The sequence below is a fragment of the Aplidium turbinatum genome, chromosome 1, assembly GCF_918807975.1.
Source record: "Aplidium turbinatum chromosome 1, kaAplTurb1.1, whole genome shotgun sequence".
NCBI lineage: Eukaryota > Metazoa > Chordata > Ascidiacea > Aplousobranchia > Polyclinidae > Aplidium > Aplidium turbinatum.
The window spans coordinates 63881632-63902175 of record NC_137472.1 but is presented as its reverse complement, the minus strand read 5'-3'; the positions used below and the strand labels follow the sequence as shown (position 1 = coordinate 63902175).

Genomic DNA, 20544 nt, shown 5'->3' with positions numbered 1-20544 from the left:
AATCTTAATGTAATGTATATGTTAATGTAATGTAATGTATTTCTTAATGTATTAATGTATTAAAACTGGAAGTAATCCCAGGCACATTTCTGAGTTGTATAAACGCTATTTGGAACCAATCGTGTTGATTACAACCCAAACAAACGGCTATTTAACGTTTAGGCTACTGGCCTAGTAACAATCAAAATACGAAGCAGGCCTTAGGATACAATTAAGATGTAGAATATATAACTTGTGCTTTGCGTTAATATATTTGTTGACTTCAACAGTATCCGACTTACTAACTAAGCCACTAAGTACAAACAACAAAATACATACATTGTTTTGCAAACTAGACGAATAAACAAAACAAAGCCATCGATGAACAAACGCAATTCTTTATTATGGTAGGCCTACTATACTGAGCAACCCCCATCAAGGCACGAAAGCCATTTATATAATTACAAAATACAAAGTTGTGTTCTTCAATAAAGTAGCTGCTTAAAATTTTATCCTTGTTACGGAAGAACGTAATCTTGGTTCGAAATTCAATTTTTGGTAGTTTCAAAAATTCGAAAAACAGTGCATTTTTGGAATCAAGGGGCCCTGAAATACTCTAAAATGACTCTCACCTTTGGTGCCAAAATGTTTTTGTTGGCCTGTGTAATCAAACTAGTGTGTATCAAATGAGTGAAGTCGAGCTTTTTTTTGGAACTCCTTCTCTAATTTGCCGTTTTCGCTACCTTTTCAAAGAAATTTAGCTTTCAAAAGTGGGTGGGCTAGGCCCACCCAAAAAATAAACGTGGTTCCTCCATCCCTGTGTTAAACAAGATGGTTTGTAAAACGTTATAAAACAAGGAGATCAATGAGTCGCAGTCGAAACTATGATTCAAATCATGCGTTTGTGTTGGTTTGTTCAATATAAATTTATGTTGCTTGATTAGTCTTGTTCTTTGATAAGGAAGAGAGATGTTTATGACTCACAATTGTGTTTTGTAGCATCAACTACCTGTTAAGTTTTATTTTGATCTGGAGAATAACAGTTAACAAAAAAAATGTCTTTTCCACAAAATCAAGAAGAAAACACAAGAACTTCAAATGAAGAGACTGGACAACCATTGCCAGGAAATCCTGGTAAGTTCATTTTGACAAATATATTTAAGAAATTGCTCAAATATCGTGGTACGGTCGAAAGCCACCGGTTCGACACCACCCAAGGACACGCTGCTGTGTCATAGGCAAGGTACTTAATAACGTGCCTAAAGGTGGACACTGACTGTCTTCCTTGCATTTCCGACATGACCTGATTTCCGGCCATCCAATTCTTACTGTAATATAGCCAGCGATATGAAGAGTGTGGCTATGTTATACTAAAACACAAACCTGGTCCAAACACTCTTACTTGTGTTCAAGGTTAAATTCAAGACACGATGTTTTTTTACAGAACAACCTCAGATCAACGTAATGAACGTTGACAACCGACTGTATCAAGTGGTCCAGGTTGACCAGCGGCAGTACCATGTCCATCACCATCAACACGAACAAACCAATGTTCCATCTGGAGATCAAAACGGTTTGTGAAATGTTCATGTTTATCCGTTGACGCCTTTATGTCGTAGCCTACTATCGCAGTTTGAGTGATTTTGGTCCAAACGAAAAAGTGGATGGTTGGAATATCATCATAACAAGAGCTATAATTGCGTCACAATAAGTTTTATTATAATGTGCGCTATTTTAAAAACATTGGTCCCCAACATTTATCACAAACTTTGTTTTTTTTAAACTGTTTAAACATTGTGGGTCCAGCTGCTATTAAAAATGTATAGTTTTACGTTTTCTATACCTTTCTACTTAGCATTTCAGTTAAAGTTCAGCTTCCAAAATATTTTACAAATGTTGGAGCTTTGAGAGAGCGTTTGCCTTGCTGAGTCACAAAGGTATAAAGTCAAGTAACATGAAGGTTCAACATATTTATTACACATTCGTATTTAATGTCAATTTGCTTTGTGTGGTTGTCTCACAAATCAACTGATTGGATTAATCTTACAAATGTAATCTCGATTCATAGGTTAGAGTAACCAATAAAATTATGTAAAGAAATATATTTTTATTTGTTGACTCATTCAAAAGTGTTAATTTTGCTTCAATACGCATTGCACTTATTCAGATCCAAGCAGAGTCTTCGACAAACTGAAGAAAACCACTGGAGAGCTTTATGATCGCAAATTTGATGTGGATGTGGCGAGGTTCGACATTCCAGCATCGAATGTGCCAGAAGTTCATCCAGAACTTCTATCAATCGACTTCTACCAGGGAAGGTTCATTCCCAACGACGACCAGTATGATCTCAATACCAGACAAATTCAATTTAAAGAATCCGATAAAAAAATTTCGATTGATCAATTAATTTCACGTATTATGTCACAAAGCTTCATATCAATCGTCGGTTACCCTGGGGCAGGAAAGACAACGTTATCAAAGCGCCTGGCAAGGCGTCTAGACGAAACTAGAGACTTTCTCGTTCTGAGGATACCTTTCATGAACATGAGTGATTACGATGATGAGAAACTAACCTTGAAAGAATTTTTGCTAGGAGATGTAAGCTTTCACTTGGAGAAAGAAGAAAAAAATGTAATTTTTAGTTGGATGAAAAATCACACTCAAAATTGTTTTTTAATCTTTGATGGATTCGACCAGGTGAACTGGAATTTGATGGATAGAGTGAAAAAATCGAATTATGACACTTTACTCACTATCCAGGAGCTTGTGTCAAATCTGTGTCGAGGATTATTTTTACCTAATTGCCACATTGTATTCACCTCACGACCACACGCCATGCTCAAAATTCCTGAAATCTGTCGCCCTAAGCAAACGTACTTTGTTGGAGACTTAACGTCTGAAAACATGAAAAAATTACTTGTTGCTTTGATAAATGATGAACAACAATCAAATAAAATTTTTGCCAAGCTAACTGTAGAAACTCCTCATTTAGAATCCATGTGTTACAATCCTTTGATTCTGCAATTATACTTACAAGCTTTTCTTAGTTCATCAGATGAAACTGTAAATATTTCAACAATGACCACAATATTTCATCGTGTGTTGGAAAACATCAGAACATCAGATCACGCCGTTTCTCTTTCGGATCAAATCGTTATTAGTTTATCAAAACTAGCATTTCAAGCTACAAAGAATGAAACAATATTAATCAGAATTGAAGATCTTCAAGCAGAAGACCTAAAAAGCGAACAAGTCCAAGCACTTGTTGTGACATTATTTGGTTCAAATCGAAGGTGTGGTCTTTTGGAGGGTAACCGACGATTGTATTTTTCACACCAAACGTTTCAAGAGTTTTTTAGCGCTTTATACATGGTCGACCAAATGTCGTTAGAAAGTTTCACGACATTTGTTCAAACTAATCTACTGGTCGATCACTGGTCAGTCGTTGTCCAGTTTTTATCTGGACTACTGTTGGATCCATGGATGAATGAAGGTAATTATATTTTATAAACAATGCTTTGTTATTCGAATAAAATAGTGATTGTCCACTGCAAAATGTTATCAAGAATTTGTGATTTGAACTTTTAATAATTGAATCTTTTTAAAGATCCTTTTAAACAATCCTTTTTAAAAATTTGCTATCCTAAATTGAAGCGCATATTGTAAACATGTTTGTACTTTTATAGGTTCTTTAAGGTCAACAACTATCCAGTCACCTTCAGAAGAATCCGATGTTTCAATACTCCAACCACCTTCCCAGCAAATCCGCTTATCTTCACAAGGTAAAAAATATGTTACTTTGTACATTAAATTAGGACTTTGACAACGCTATATAAAGTAATCTTTAAACACAAGCTACTTTATTTCTGCACTTTGGACACTGCAAAGTTTATTTTTTCAGCAAGATTGTTTGTTTACTTTGGCTGAGCTGAGAAACCACACCGCATCCCCACAATTTTTTGTATATTACCTCGTAGACATGTTGGCAACGAGCAGATCTGTAAGCTACCGCTCGTCAAAATAAAAAAAAAAAAAAAAAAAAAATCAAAAGTTTACAACAAATTGCAAACTAAAAAGTTTCAGTAGGCTAGACTCTAGAGAGATTACTTTTTAGAGTTCATATTGATTTTTTGATGAAACTGATGTGCTGCATTATAATGTAAACAATAACTGTAGTTGTAACAATCGTATTTTTGCACACCCTCGAACAGGCCCGCAACCAGCAAATATTTTCGGGAGGGGCATTTAATTTTTATCAAAGAACAAACATTAAAATGATGCATTGTGACATTTTTATGTTAATGTCCACGCCCATTGATAAGGGACAAGAGTGTGTGGCACTACCATGTTACGGTTCAGTGGTCATAACTTATGTCAATCACGTTTTTGCTTAGTACAGCATTAAAGGAAACTAGCCTTTGTAACCTTTTCTCATTTAGCTATGACTACCCAAGGAAGAAAATTACGATAATACAGTAATGTGTTCAGTCGATTACAAATAAAATACAACTTCTGTAGGCTACGAACTGCATTGGCAGGACTGGAGTCATAAATTAGGAATCAATAACATATATTTACATCAACATAAACAAACAGATACATATGAATAGCCTAAACTCAACATGGTTATTACAAATTACAATCCTGAAACATTTTGTTGGCTCAACAAGTTTTTATGTTTGTAGGCCCAAAGAAGTTGACTTTGCAAATGCAAAAGGACATTTTAATTTAGAGCATAATGTCTAACTTTCTACATGATTTGGCAAGTTCGTTTAACAACAATTCCGCGCTTGGAATTTGAGTACGATGAGGATTTGAGTATAATGAGGATGCCAGCCTAATTTATCGAACAAAATCGTTAGCATGGCTTCCAACCAGCGTAGCCTACTTTCGGTTTCGATAGTCTACACTCAGTGGCGTAGCCAGAAAAAAAATTGGGAAGGGGGGCCAAATATTTGATAAATTGAAGAGAACGACAATTTGATGTAAGCCATCGCCACCTGATGTGCAGTGACGTATCTTAGAGCGTGCCAAAGGCACGCGTATTCTAGGGGGTCCGGGGGCTTGCTCCCTCGGAAAATTTTGAAAATTTACACTCAAATAATGGATTATAGCACTTTCTGGAAACACTTTTAAGGTAATATTTGTATGAAATTTACTTGCAGATAAACAGCTATTAACTTATTAAAGGTAGCTCTTACATACGAACGGGCAAAAACTGCGGCTAAAATTAGAGAACACCAAAAACTCAACAAAGTAAGCCATTCGGAAAATGCTTCTACAAATTAGTTAAAAGAAACATAAATCGCGTAAATTTTGCGCGAATTTCAATTTGCAAAATTTATTGGTGTCTTTCTGTGTGTCTAAAACATGTCCTTGGGGGTGTTAATGGCCAGATGTCTTGGAAAACGTTGTAAATTTCTACAAATTGTATTATATTTTCAACAAAGGGCTCAACTTCGGAATCCAAAGTTTGAAATTTGGGGGGGGGGGCAAGGCCCCTTTTGCTCCCCCTGGCTACGCCTATGTCTACACTCTACAGTATGGCTGTGTCTATTCATAGTACATTTCATACTGCATAGAACGCTTAAAAAATTTTCAAAAAATTTCGAGGGGGCAAATGCCCCCAATGCCCCCCCCTGGTTGCGGGCTTGCCCTCGAACCTTGGTGACAATCCTATAGACTTTGATTTTACAGAAATAAAGTGATTATAGCCTACATAATATATCGATTATTATCCCGCGACTAGTCTGGTTAGTGAAAGCATGAACTGTGGTAACGATAACGCGTAGGCTGTACGCATGCAACGGTGACAATTGCAAGCCCTAGTTTTCATGAGGGTGTGATTTCTTTCAGGTGAAAAGTGGCAAAAACGGGGAATACTTATTTCAAAGCTTTATATGAAAACTCGGGAAGTTGCTGCAAGTAAGTAAATGTTTTTGCCTCGTCAACACAGCTTTCTTTGCAAAGGATGCTTTATCAATTTAGCGGTGGCATATAGGCCTATTTAGGTGACTGGAAACCAGTATTGCATTGGTTTTCTTTTAAGTTCTGTTTTTAAAAAGTGTTCTAATTTCAAGTTAAAAATGATCAATTGATCATAAAGTGAAAAATTGCCAAGTGAATAAAATCAACCAGGTAAAAAAACAACGGCTCCAGCAGCAATTATTAGTTTAGATATAAGTACGGAAAGCATAAAAGCAGAATAAGTAAGCTTTACAACAAAAAGTTGAAAACCTTGGTCCCTAGGTGACATTCAGGCAACAGTACTCAATTCTGTCACCAAGCAAGAACTTTTCAAGTTAAAGTGGTGAAGTACCTCAACAAAATTTTCTGCAAGGACCTGAATAACCACAAGTTATTAAATGTTTGTCAACCATCTCACTTATTATCAGTAGCTTTGACAAGGAGGTCCAGGTGGTATGTTTCGACCCGGCCCTAGATGATTTTTGGGCCTCCAATCTTTCCAAGGTGCTGAAATTTGAAAACACAGCGTATTCTTTGGATGTAATGTGTTTTTTGTTGAATGTCTTGATTTAGCGTCCGAGTAGCTCAGCATCTCAGAATCAAGATTTAATATTCTTTATCTGGCTACAAGTTGCATTCAACATGTCCCTGCCCCAAAGGCGCAATCGGGGAGGTGGGGAAATTGTTCTTCTTCCCACCGAAATTTTTTAATTAGAAATTTCGATCTCTGTTACAGCATCATTTGACAAAGTTTTACTATTAATTTAGGTTGAAAGTGTTCTCAAAATGCACAATTTTAAGGTATGTTTGTCAAAATATTCTGGAGAGAGCCTCTAGACTACCCTGTGGAGTGTGGATACTCTACTTTTGGAGACTTGTATATTGTATTGTATTCGCCTTCAGCCCCATTTTTAGGACTCACCAGCTGCCACTGAGTCAGATAACAACAGCGGGGAGGGGGGTCTCCTTCAAAAAATTACATTTCATGTGGTGCATTCTGATTCAGTTTAGCTCTAAATTGTGTTAAAGTTTAATGTAAAACTTGGCTTATAAGTTTTGCAAATGTGTAATATTTTGAAGGGGACGATCAACAAACATATGTTAATAACACGTTTGATGAAAAGAGAAAATGCTTGTTTTTTTTCATTACCTACTTGACAAAAAATTCTCCCGTTCAATTGTATTGATGTCACTTTACATTTTGGATGTAGATACGTTGATTGTTGCATGACATATTAAATTTAAGCTTTTTTCCAAGGATGGGAAGCAGTGGTTCCAAGAAGGGGGGGGGGGAAGTCTGGCCAATTTACCCCCTAGAAAAGTATTGTAAAGGAAAAACAAGTAGTTTTTTGTTTTTACACTTTTGAGGAGGGCCCATTTTTAGGTACCCGGACATTTTTCCGAAAGGACATTTTGCCGAAAGACATTTTGCCGAAAGGACATTTTGCCGAAACTCATTTTGCCTGAAGGACTAATTGTCGAAATTATACAAAAGTACTATATGTATTATCATAACCTAATAACGCATAAATATCATTCACAAACAATTAGTCCTTTCGGCAATTAGTCCTTTAGGCAAAATGAGTTTCGGCAAAATGTCCTTTCGGCAAAATGTCCGTGCACGCATTTTTAGTACTAAAGTAAAAATGTACCAACTAAATAATCAACAAATTCTTAAATGAAGTACGTAGTTCCAAGTATTTCCCAATCATTGTAAATGTCACTCTCGATGCTTCTCATCAAGAACAAATCATTTTCGTGTTAAGGTAGGCGATGTTGAAGAGCTTCAAGACGTAAAATCTGAAGCTGAAATGATTTCTGTATCACTGAACGGTTTCAATTGTATTGATAGTTTCAACTTGAAAACTGGTGCTGGTTTAGTTAAGCGGGAACTATTTTTGCTTGACAACTGAACCTTAACTTCAAAATCTGCGTTGGCCAGGCATAGGAAGTTGTATTCAACATAAGTTATCTGGGAAAGTTAAAGGCATCCGTCCAAGCACGATTAAAGAAAGTAAATCCTGTATATTTTTTGTTTTTTGTTTATGGATCATCATCAGTCGTCATCTCCGTCTGCAGCAGATTGCGCATCAACATGAATTATTTGCTTCCAAGAGTGGCGATTTTGAGTCAGCTCGCCCAGTGTCGCCAAGTTGAGTCCGGTCCATGATTGGATGTTGTCTTGTCATCGTTTTGGTTGTCTGCCACGTTTTCTGTTTTCTTCTACTTTTCCTACTGTGCAAAATTTGCTGATTCCGAATTGTGATCTTTTAGTGCGGCCGAACAGTTTTAAAACTTTTGATTATATTATTGCTGCAATTGGATGTAATTTTGTCATAGTTAAAAGATCTTCTGTTTTCGTGTGGTCAAGTAGCCTTTTGGTGGTCATGCTTCTCATGATGTGATTTTGGAAGGTAGTGAGTTTTTTCTTTATTTGAGTTTTTTGTTTATGGATGTTGTTGCTTAGGCTTAATCTAGTTGGAATTCATAACGTTGCCTACAGACAGCGTTGTTCAAATGTCTTATCATTTTTGGAGTAATTGATTATATCTGTAAGCTGGTGGTATCTTTAAAGTTATAGCCCAGTCAGAGGAAAAATTCTGAAAAATCTAAAGTAAGCTGTCCTATCATCTTGCTAAGAAAATTGACTTTGAGAGGTAGTGATGCAGTCAAACCCAATGCTTTACATTACCCTTTTGCAATTGAAGCTCTAAAGACGTTTCTTAAATGCATCAAGTTGGAACCAAGAGCTTGATCGGAAGCTGAGTCAATGCTAAAGTAGCCTACAACTAGCAGTTTTAAATTTGTGACTGCTTTGCATGATGTGGATTACGGTCCTAAACAAGATTCACTGATGAATTTAATGAAGTTAAAGGAAGATGTAGGCTAATCTAAGTAAGAGAAAGCTGAGAAGAGTAGGCTACTAGCCTACTCGCAAGCTAAAGTTGCAGTGGCAATTATAAATTTAAAAGAAAATGATTTTCTTTTCCTGAGGACAGAACGCTTATATAACTCCACTTAACTAGCTGAATCATTCGAAGGAAATGTATTCTACCTTAGACTACATTGCAAAAGGGATTCGATAGTTGTTGGAATTGACAAATGCATCAACAAACTCAAACATATCGTCGATGAGTTTGAAGTTCCATGAAAATTTCATCGTATGTCTGTTGTGCAGTTGCGGGCATGTGGGACAAATTTAAACCATTTGTAGGCTACAACAATGACATTTTTCAAGACATTTTGGATGAGTTGGTACTTTTGACAGAAAGCCACACAGCAAACTTCAGCTGCAAACCAGAACGAACCACCCCATATTTCGAAAGGTTTTTCCAAATAGTTTGGTGATGATTTTTTTGTGTTCCGGTAGCAACCTCTAATGGTTGCACTTTGAGAACGTGGTTTTAGCAATTACTGAAATTTGTAAAGAATTGTTTGCGCTCCAGTAGGCCTATGACTCAAAACCGATTGAAAAGCCTAACTATACATGTTGTGCATCAATTCAGACGTCGCAAAATTTTATCATTTGATGCTGTGATCCGTAACTTTGCATTGCAAAAAGTCCAGAAAGGGTTTAATTAAATCAGGGATGTCCAAAGTCCGGCCCATGGGCCAACTCCGGCCCATGAGACGTTTTTGTATGGCCCGCGCCTGTTGTTGTACAATGTGTTTCTTTTTGGCCTGCAGACGCACAAAAATCATATAAATTCAACTTGCAGTTTTCAAAAAAATTATTGTGGCTGTTGGCCCGCGAACACTTATTATCAAATCTGGCTTGCGTGAGAAAAAGTTTGGACACTCCTGAATTAAATGGTTGGTTGAACTATTTTCGTTGCCTGTAGGCCTATTGTATATTTACAAAGCTTTCTAGATAAAGTAGTTTACCTCAATGGCATTTTTGCTGCAAGTGTAATCCAGTGATTATATTGATGATTTTTACATTGAACGAAATTCTTTTCATGCTGAGGAAAGTAGGCTAATTTCAGCTTAACACGAACATGCAACGCAAGATACAAATTAGTTGTAGGCTATATTTACTAAAAAATATTATGGGGCCCATTTTTCGTATTGTTTCCCGACCAGTGCTGACTTCTCTCGGAGGCCCTGATGGGAAAGTGACCTATCCTAAAAGTATCAATTTTTCTAGTTCCTCCGTATTTGCGCTCTTCTTTAACTAAAACTACAGTAATACTAATCAGCAAAAATGTAAACTACTAATTGGTTTATTGCGTAATGTTTACCAATGCGTAATTTCACAGCGTAAAGGTGGATTCACACTGGTGTCGCTATTGCGCCGTAAACTACTTTTGACGTCACCACGAAGCCAGACACAGTGCATCGACTTTTCACTCTGTGCCTTTTATTCTTTTTTCTCGTTCTGCCTGTGTGTTGTTCCGAAGACAGCACATCGCTTTGCAATTCGTTTGTACTGGCAATTCAAGAAAACATGCGGCTCTACGACGTCAAGGTCGATGCCTCTACGACGTTCTGCTCGTGTGCTGTTTCAAAACAACACATATTTCCTGGAAAAAACTAGAACATCACACAAGAAAGGCGAAAGAGAAAATTGAATTGAGTCCTGTTTTTGTCATGAGTTACCATTGGGGGTGGGGAGGGGAACTTATATACCAGTCCCAGGTATAACCTGTCCCCCCCCACCCCCCATGGTAACTCATGACAAAGACAGGACTCAATTCGCCTTTCTTGTGTGATGTTCTAGGCGTTACCATATTTTCTAGCACGCAGAGTTTCCAAATATAATTTACACTTATAACAGTCACCAATTCTGTGAACAGAGAACATAAAATACATTTTGGGCAGAAGAAACGTAAAGATATTTGAGAAACTTTTTGTGAAAACTTTTATGGGAGTGCTGCAGCACCGCAGCACACACTAGCGAACCGCCCCTGGTCTGACTCACTTCTATGTGCAACAATACTTATTTGTGCCTTTCGCCCTACAATTTGAGCTGGCTACTTCCCCTGCCCGTAAATTATAGTGTGAGGTGAGTGTTACGTTGTCTGCGTAGAATTTTTTTATGACATATATTTTTTCGAATAGCAACATTGAAAGAATTCAATAGCCTACACGAATACGACTTGTCGCCATTTTATTCAAGTACAGTGATTTTGAACGTAAGTGAAGAAAGCTTTTTGTCAAATTGTTTTTTTTTTGCATTTTTAAAGTTTCTTGAAAACGTTACAATTTTTTAGAAAATTAAAGTAGAATGGTTAAAATAAAATGAACTAAGTTTAAATATTAGCCTACTATTGACGGAATGCTGGTCGAGCAAGTCAAAAGCTAATGACATTGAAGACTGGTCAGGACTTAGTAGAGCTTCAGTAGAGAGTTTGTCTTGTTGAACCATGGGCAATTGGGCATACGAAGCCGAGTAACGTGATTAAGTTTAACATCTTTAAGTTTATTACATATATGTAATAAACTAGTTTTGTGTTTCTATATGTAATAAACTTGAAGATGTTAAACTTGATCACGTTACTCGGCTTCGTATGCCTATGGTCAGGACTTAATTACAAAACTGCACTAGAAAAATCTTACAACAGAGAAACTTGGTGTCTCATTGCATCCAACCCTCGACGAGAGGAAGGAATTTAATGATGATGATGAGTTAAAATAAAATAGTTAAAATAAAATATTGATGAAACAAATTTTTAAAAGATAATTAAAGTAATTTCAACAAAAATTCAAATAATAAATTTACTTTGCACAAACTGTTACCCAAATTTTTCGTTGATTACTATTTTTTCTGGGAAACACTACGCAGAAAACTCCCGCGCAAAGCTGCAGATGACAATTTGTGTTGGCTGTGAACAAAGTTATCAAATTTGCAGTTTTTCTGCAAGATTGTATTCGCTTTGAAGTATGCAGTGGCGTAGCCAGAAAAAAATTTTGGGGGGGGCCAAATATTTGATGAATTGAAGAGAACGACAAAATGTTTGATTTAAGACATCACCACCTGATGTGCAGTGGCGCATCCTGGTGGGTTAAGCAAGGGAAGCAATAAAGCTGGTGGGGGTTAGAGCGTGCCGAAGGCACGCGTATTCTAGGGGGGTCCGGGGGCATGCTCCCCCGAAAATTTTTTGCAAAATTACACTTAAATAATGGATTATAACGCTTTCTGGAAACACTTTCAGGGTAATATTTGTATGAAACTTATTAGCAGATAAACAGCTATTAACTTATTAAAGGTAGCTCTTATCTACACACAAACGGGCAAAAACTGCGGCTAAAATTAGAGAACACAAAAAACTCAGCTACACAAAAACCCTACAGAGTAAGCGATTCTGAAATTGCTTCCACAGATTAGTTAAAAGAAGCGTAAATCGCGTAAACTTTGCGCGATTTACGATTTGCAAAATTTATTGGTGTCTTTTTGTGTGTCTAAAACAAGTCCTGGGGGGTGTTAATAGCCAGATGTCTTGGAAAACAATATAAATTTATACAAATTATATTATATTTTCAACAAAGGGTTCAACTTCGGAATTCAAACTTTGAAAATTTGGTGGGGGCCATGGCCCCGTTCGCCCCCCCCCTGGCTACGCCTATGGAAGCATGTGGGTATTTTTTCAAAAATTACACATTGGTACCATTTTTTATTTTATTTTTGATAAAAATGAATTTAATTTGTAGCAAGTGTTCATTGTACAGTAATATTCAGCTCGTTAAAATCGCCCTTGTTGCACTGGCAAGTGTACCGTTTTCATTTAAATTTTTTCTTTTTTAATCACCCGGAATAAAGTTTATATTTGAATAAAACCACAGGACTTCACTTGAGGATCGCAGCAGCACATGATTTCTTTTCTTTCATTAATATTACTGAACATCAGCCTATCTTGTTTCAACGTAATTTGCTGATGCTTGACATTTGTCACATTAAGAACTGGGAAGCAGCTGACTCGATGACTGATACAGTCTTTCGCTGCTTCCTGTCTGTTGTGGTATTTAGATGGGTATGATGCTATTCTATTCATGTTGTGTATAATTGTACCGTGCTATTGTTGCTACAGACAAAATAAAAGGTTTCTCTCTCTTTTACTAAGTGGTTTAGTTTTTTTCACTTATTTGGCAACTCCGCACAAAAATTCCCGCGCAAATCAGCAGGCGACTGTCATTTTGGTTTTAGTCCTTGAAGCAGTGGTGCCACTCCTAGTATTTTTCCACTAGATCTAGTGTTTTTGGGTTGCATCTAGTGTTCTAGTGTTTTTTTTGCTATCTAGTGTTTTTTAGCGATTTACCGCTATGTTGGTGTGCATAAGTTTGGACAGTGTTCAAAGTAGCCCCACCTATTTTTGTTTGGCTGCATCAATGTGTTTGTAGTGCTTTTCAAAGTGGACTCGAGTTTTTTGTCTAGTTACACCCAATGATGACCAAATTTGAGATATTTAGCAGAAATACTTTAAAAAATACTCACAAAGTAGGTAGGTAGACTAAAGTAGGTAGCGTAGCTTACCATATGGTACCGGAGGCTTACATTTGTCGGCTTACAGTTGATGAGCGTGGAGTTCTTAGACTACACTACCTCAAAGATGATTGTGAGTAATATTGCGTTTTTGACAATATATTTGCAAAGGCCAAATTTGGAGAAAATTTTGTTCGCCCCCCAAAATGTTTTACTCTCCTACGGCTATGACTTCAGGGCTCTCACTTTCAAGGAAATTCAGTGCTACTTTAAAATTTTAAGGACTTCTACCACTCACTAACGCCATTGGCTGTCATTTTTGTACACTATGCATGTAAATGATCGTGTATTTATGATGCTAGTGTTTTTTTTTGTGAACCTAGTGTTTTTTTTAGTCAAATCTAGTACTTTTCCATGATAAGAGAGTGGCAACAGTGCCTTGAAGAAGCATGCAAGAAATGGTTGGTTTCAGCTTTCAATTCAGTCATCATTCTGCTTAGTTTCACCAGAGAAAATGTTTTAAAGTTTGTTTCTGTGCTTGTCTTCTAAGTGTGGAACAAAAAGCATCAGCTTGGAATAAGTTACAGCAAGAAATGACTGATTGTGAAATTTTCTTTATCAAGTTGTAAAGATGCTTCGAAGATTTATCGAAAAAGAAATCAAAGTTTATTTCAATTTACAAGCTTTGGTTAGTTTCATGTTTTAACAAAACTTTAGTTTTTAACTGCAAAGCTAGCCTAAGACTGCTCAGGTTATTTTACATATTTGGTCACAGCGGTAAACCATAATCTCTTCGTGGGAAAATTGTAACATAAGATTCCCGAATCCGTTCGTCTGCATGTAATGACCGAAAAAGAAACACTCCTTTGAAACGTCTATTCAAAATTGTATTTCTGTAAAATTAGCCACCTGGCTGTCGAAAATGGAATGCAACGCCGTACACCACTAAAACTTGTCACTACGATACAGATTACTTGGATAAAAGACGGAAAATTTGTCCAGCTAGCAAGCAATAAGCAAAACAGTTAAATTTGCGACTTACTTTCAAGCAACAATTTTACGAATGACGAAAATAATTTTCATTATCTCAAACTCACGTACGCAGTACTGTGACGTCATAACGAAAGACATTGTCACGCAATTCAAACCGGTGTTCAAAGGTAGTGATGCAATATTTTATCAGGTCTTACGACCGATGGTGCAATATTTGGACATTTTCTAGCAATTTCCATGACGTAAGATGCCAGCTAGGTTAAGTAGACCATAACGGTTTTATATGACGTTTGATTTGGTGAATAATTGTCGGGAACAATATTAGAACTTTGACTCAAACCTGAAAGTTTTGTTGAAAAGCTGTGGCTACTTTCCCATTCAGTGATGCCAGATAAGTACTTCTGCTCGAAAACTTCAAAGACATTGATAACAAAACCTTGTAATTTGTAAAATTTTGAAGTCTTGGACAAAGAGAACAACTTTAAACTTTGCTCTAACCCTAATCTTATTTTCAACTCTGACAACACTTGCCACGAAACAATGCTTTTTGATCGTAACCATGGCAAATAGCCACTTTGTTGTTCAAAATAATTGTTTGTATTTTGTTTGCAAGGTAAATAAATTAATGTTTATTCTCAAGTAAACAACTTTGAATTCAATATTTGATTATTTTATGGTTAGAACCAAACTGTGGTTTTAGATGACAACCTGGTTAGCCGAGCTAATATGGATTGATATTATTCCTGCATTGTTAGATCACAATGATGTTCGCTCCATCATCGCCATCAGCATAATCCTGAGGGAAGGCAACGACGAGGAAGTGACCGTGGCCGCAGGACGTCATTTTGATGGAGGGAGGATACGGATGGATGAATCCGCCACTCAGAATGACATCCATGCGGTGACGTCATTCCTCAAATCGATGCCAGGTCGGATTGGAGAGCTTGATCTGAACGGATGCAAAATGAATTCCAACCAATTCCGTCCATGGAAGGAAGCGATCAAATCAATGCCTGGATCCGTAAGTCATGTTTAGCTTTTATAACTAACGTTTAATTACATTGATGCATGGTTGCATTAACATCAGTTGTTACGTTGATTCAACGTTACTTTACATTGTTTTATCGCCCGAGTTCAAATCAGTTTCCAATTTTTAATTATTTAAGTTTTGTTAAACTTTCACAAATAAACAAAACGTCACAAACAACAACATTATTTAATTGTTGCATCATAATTATTTGTGTTTAGATTGATCGGATGGATCTCAACTACAACTTCCTATCTGTCCATGACGTTATCGAGGTAATGAACAAAGTTGAGGAGGAAGTTGTGATGGGTCGTTGCTTCGATGATGGTGATGGGGAAAGGAGAGATGCGAACATGATGGAACGATCCATGTTGAAGGAAGCTCTGGATCGGTCCGACAATAAGGTGAAAGTTACGTTGTATCAACGTTATCTAACATAACATGTAAAGTACATTACGTTGTATCAATGTTATCTAGCGTAACATGTAGAGTACATTACGTTGCATCAACGTTATCTAACATAACATGTAGAGTACATTACGTTGTATCAACGTTATCTAACATAACATGTAGAGTACATTACGTTGTATCAACGTTATCTAACATAACATGTAGAGTACATTACGTTGTATCAACGTTATCTAACATAACACCTAGAGTACTTTACATTGTATCAACGTTATCTAACCTAATATATAGAGTACATTACGTTGTATCAACGTTATATAACATAACATGTAGAGTACATTACGTTGTATCAACCTTATCTAACATAACATGTAGAGTACATTACGTTGTATCAACGTTATCTAACATAACACGTAGAGTACATTACGTTGTATCTGTATCAATGTTATCTAACGTCACATCTACCAAACTCTAACCTCGATTTGTTGATAATATTTTGCTTCTGGTAATTGTAGCCTAGCTAGCCTATGGTAGCCTACAATCACCAAGGTTTGTTATTTTATCGTTGATTCTACGTCAATAAACATCAACGTGAAGTATTTGCATCAACATTACATTGATTCAACGACGTTCCATCAATACACAGTTGGAAGGATCCAAAGTATTCCAAGCTGTGGAAACTTCTTTAATTTAATTATTCGCTTCGTCATTTACAGAAGTAGAAGATCGATGTTGGCAGTGGTGACGAGGTTGGATGAAGATCTGGGTTGACAACTATGACGTCATCACCAACAAGGATCGAGATGATTGAAAAATTTTGTTGTTTATGTACTTGATGTTGTTTTATGTTAAATTAATGTTGTCCGTTGATTGTTTATTACATGACGACGACGAAGTATCAACGTTAGACGACGTTGTATCAACGTAAACTTCAAAATTGTGATAATGAAATTGTTGTCAGGAAAGAATTTTGGGGTCACCTCTCTTCAACGACATCTAGTGTTGCAAATTTTTAATTTTGTTTAAAAATTTTAATAAAAATTCAAACTAATTAGTTCACAGTGTTGCCAGGTGAGTCAATTGTAAGGTGTTGCCAGATTAGACTTTTTTTTCAAATTATAGTAAAAGTTTCAAGTCAGGAATCTGAAAGTAGTTGTCGAGATGAGCCTTGGTTGCAAGTAAGGTCAAATCAAGTTGTTAAGATGTCGATAGAATAAATAATTTTAAAGTAATTGTTGAGTTAGTGAGTTAACTTTAAAGTAAATAATTTTAGAGTTATGCGATTAAGTTTTTTTTTTTTTAATTTAAATATATGCAGTTTAAGATTTAAGTTTATACTGAAGGAAAAAATGTTTAATCGTAATTTCTGTAACGAAACACATAACGCAAGATTGTTGAACTAATAATAACAATATTTATATAGCGCCACAGTCAAACTATGCTCCTGGGCGCTGTACATGACAATGGTGATAATTAATACGTACTTTCAGTCATAATGTTCATTGAAATAGAACGTTTTCAAGCGAGCTTTGCACTATAGGCTACTCATGGGCTAAATACCCATTGTCAGCCATCTGTAGTGCTGCAGGATGTTTTCAAATAAAAGTAGTGTTTTTATATTCGAAGTCGATTCAAAATAATAAGAAATCAACAATATTGCAACCTGATAGAAATTTTCCTCAATCATGAAGCAAAACTCACGGATCTGGCAACACTAAGAGAATTAATAGGCATTTTCTGAAATCGGCAGACATTTTAAAGGGTTTCGGAACATAATCTTACTCCTAACCTCCCAATGGCAGCCCAAACAACATTCCGCAAAACTGGTCCAATTGGATCTGACAATGTGTATTTGGAGCTACCGTAGCCTACTTTATAAACTCGAAGCTTTGATTGAACAAAGGCCGCGTCTAAATCTAATGACGAGTTTAACAATAACTTAAACTGAATCTCAAACCTACAGTAAATCGTCGTACACAGAGGCGTAGCAACCGCCCTCCGATCGGAGGGGGCCCCGCAAGGAATGAAGGCCCCTCCGCCGAAGTTTTTGGAAGACTATCGAAATATAGGCTAACCAGTAACCACGTAGTCACAAACGCACGCGAAATAGCAGAGCTTATTGGTATTGAGCAGGTATTTTCAAAAAACACGGTACGACGTAGGAAGAGAATGTTTGGTTACGAATGTGCTGATGATTCGAGTCGTCTTTCTGCTGAAGAAAAATTTAAATCTTTGACCAACTCGTGGAGTGGTACAAGTTGTTTGAATTTTTGTACAATGCTTGCAGCCTGAAGAAGTGTCTCAGAGAAAATGATTGGGTTGGTTGGTTTTGAATCTTTATCCTAGGACTGACAAAGCCTTAATTGGTTATTCCTGGTAGTTTCGCATACCTGTAGAGGCTGTTGACGCAAGGCTGGTTACCAAGATTGGCAGAGTGAAGTATTCCGATTATTGAAGTGTTGTTGCCAGGAAATTATTCCATTCACCAGGTGCCGCTGAATGGAGAGCAGTCCTAAAATGCGTTGCTCAAGCGCACAACCCGAGAGTCGAACTTGCGCCGCGTAGTCTTAAGCGCTTTAGTCTTAAGTTCTTAAGTAAACAACTTGGATTCAATGTTTGATTATTTTATGGTTAGAACCAAACCGTGGTTTTAGATTACAACCTGGTTAGCCGAGCTAATATTGATTGATATTATTCCTGCATTGTTAGATCACAATGATGATGGTCTCTCCATCATCGCCATCAGCAGAATCTTGAGGGAAGGCAACAACGAGGATGTGACCGTGGCCGCACGAAGTCATTTTGATGGAGGGAGGATACGGATGAAATCCTCCGACACCCAGAATGACATCCATGCGGTGACGTCATTCCTCAAATCGATGCCAGGGCGGATTGGAATCCTTAATCTGCGCGGATGCGAAATGAATTCCAACCAATTCCGTCCATGGAAGGAAGTGATCAAATCGATGCCTGGATCCGTAAGTTATGTTTAACTTTTATAACTAACGTTTAATTACATTGATCCATGGTTGCATTAACATCAGTTGTTACGTTGATTCAACGTTACTTTACATTGTTTTATTGTCCGACTCCAAATCAGTTTCTAATTTTAATTATTTAAGTTTTGTTAAACTTTCACAAATAAACAAAACGTCACAAACAACAACATTATTTAATTGTTGCATCATAATTATTTGTGTTTAGATTGTTGTGATGGATCTCAAGCTCAACCTCCTATCTATCCATGACGTCATCGAGGTAATGAGCAAAGTTGAGGAGTGGGTTGGGATGTTGAGTTGCCTCGATGATGGTGATGGGAGGAGGAGAAATGCGAACACGATGGAACGATCCATGTTGAAGGAAGCTCTGAATCGGTCGGACAATAAGGTGAAAGTTACGCTGTATCAACGTTATCTAACAACATGTAGAGTGCATTACGTTGTATCAACGTTATCTAACGTCACATCTACCAAACTCTAACCTCAAATTGTTGATAATATTTTGCTTCTGGTAATTGTAGCCTAGCTAGCCTATGGTAGCCTACAATCACCAAGGTTTGTTATTCTATCGTTGATTCTACGTCAATAAACATCAACGTGAAGTATTTGCATCAACATTACATTGATTCAACGACGTTCCATCAATACACAGTTGGAAGGATCCAAAGTATTCCAAGTTGTGGAAACTTCTTTAATTTAATTATTCGCTTCGTCTTTTACAGAAGTTGGAGATCGATGTTGGCTTCCCCGATGACGTCATCACCCACAAGGATCGAGAAGATTGAAAGATTTTGTTGTTTATTTATTTGATGTTGTTTTATGTTAAATTAATGTTATCCGTTCTTTGTTTATTACATGACCACGACGAAGTATCAACGATAGACGACGTTGTATCAACGTAAACTTTAACGTTGTGATAATGAAATTGTTGTCAGGAAAGTGTTGGGGGCTCACCTATCTTCAACGACATCTAGTGTTGCAAATTATTAATTTTATTTAAAAATTTCAATAAAAATTCAAATCAATTTATTAGCTTGCAGTGTTGCCAGGTGAGTCAATTGTAAGGTGTTGCCAGATTAGACTTTTTTTTCAAATTTTAATAGAGATTTCAAGTCAGGAATCTGGAAGTAGCTGTCGACATGAGCCCTGATTGCAGGTAGCGTCAAATCAGTTTATTTGTTAACATGTTGATAGAATAAATAACTTTAAAGTAATTGTTGAGTTATAGTGAGTTAACTTTAAGGTGAATAATTTTAGAGTGTTCCCAGATTAAATTTTTCTAATTTAAATATATACAGTTCATATTGAAGGAAAAAATGTTTAATTGTAATTTCTGTAACGAAACGCAAGATTGTTGAACGAAAAATATTTAATAGCGCCACAGTCAAACTATGCTCCTGGGCGCTGTACATGACAATGGTGATAATTAATACGGTACTTTCAGTCATAATGTTCATTGAAATAGAACGTTTTCAAGCGAGCTTTGAACTATAGGCTACTTATGGGCTAAATACCCATTGTCGGCCATCTGTAGTGCTGCAGGATGTTTTCAAATAAAAGTAGTGTTTATTATTATTCGAAATCGATTCAAAATAATAGAAAATCAGAAGATTCAACAATATTGCAACCTGCTAGAAATTTTCCTCAATCACGAAGCAAAACTCACGGATCTCGCAACACTAAGAGAATTATTAAGCATTTTCTGAAATCGGCAGACATTAACGGTTGTCGGACCATAATCTTACTCCTAA

General features: G+C 36.7%; 1 protein-coding gene across 4 annotated transcripts; it reads left to right on the top strand.

The window, feature by feature from the left end:
- The first annotated feature begins 981 nt into the window (after positions 1–981).
- LOC145787180 (uncharacterized) lies at positions 982–19994 on the top strand. 4 transcript variants are annotated; one of them, XM_082599860.1, is made up of 8 exons: positions 982–1113; positions 1424–1552; positions 2147–3472; positions 3666–3761; positions 5836–5904; positions 15115–15380; positions 18999–19181; positions 19516–19994. In XM_082599860.1, the coding sequence occupies exons 1-8, from the start codon at positions 1035–1037 to the stop codon at positions 19576–19578; spliced, it is 2211 nt and encodes a 736-aa protein (XP_082455986.1). In that variant the 5' UTR covers positions 982–1034; the 3' UTR covers positions 19579–19994. The 4 variants fall into 4 exon arrangements, with proteins under 4 accessions (XP_082455986.1, XP_082456068.1, XP_082455356.1 ...); XM_082599942.1 differs by lacking the exon at positions 18999–19181 and adding an exon at positions 15608–15790 and having other exon boundaries at positions 19519–19994; XM_082599230.1 differs by lacking the exon at positions 18999–19181 and adding an exon at positions 15608–15790.
- Positions 19995–20544: the final 550 nt, after the last annotated feature.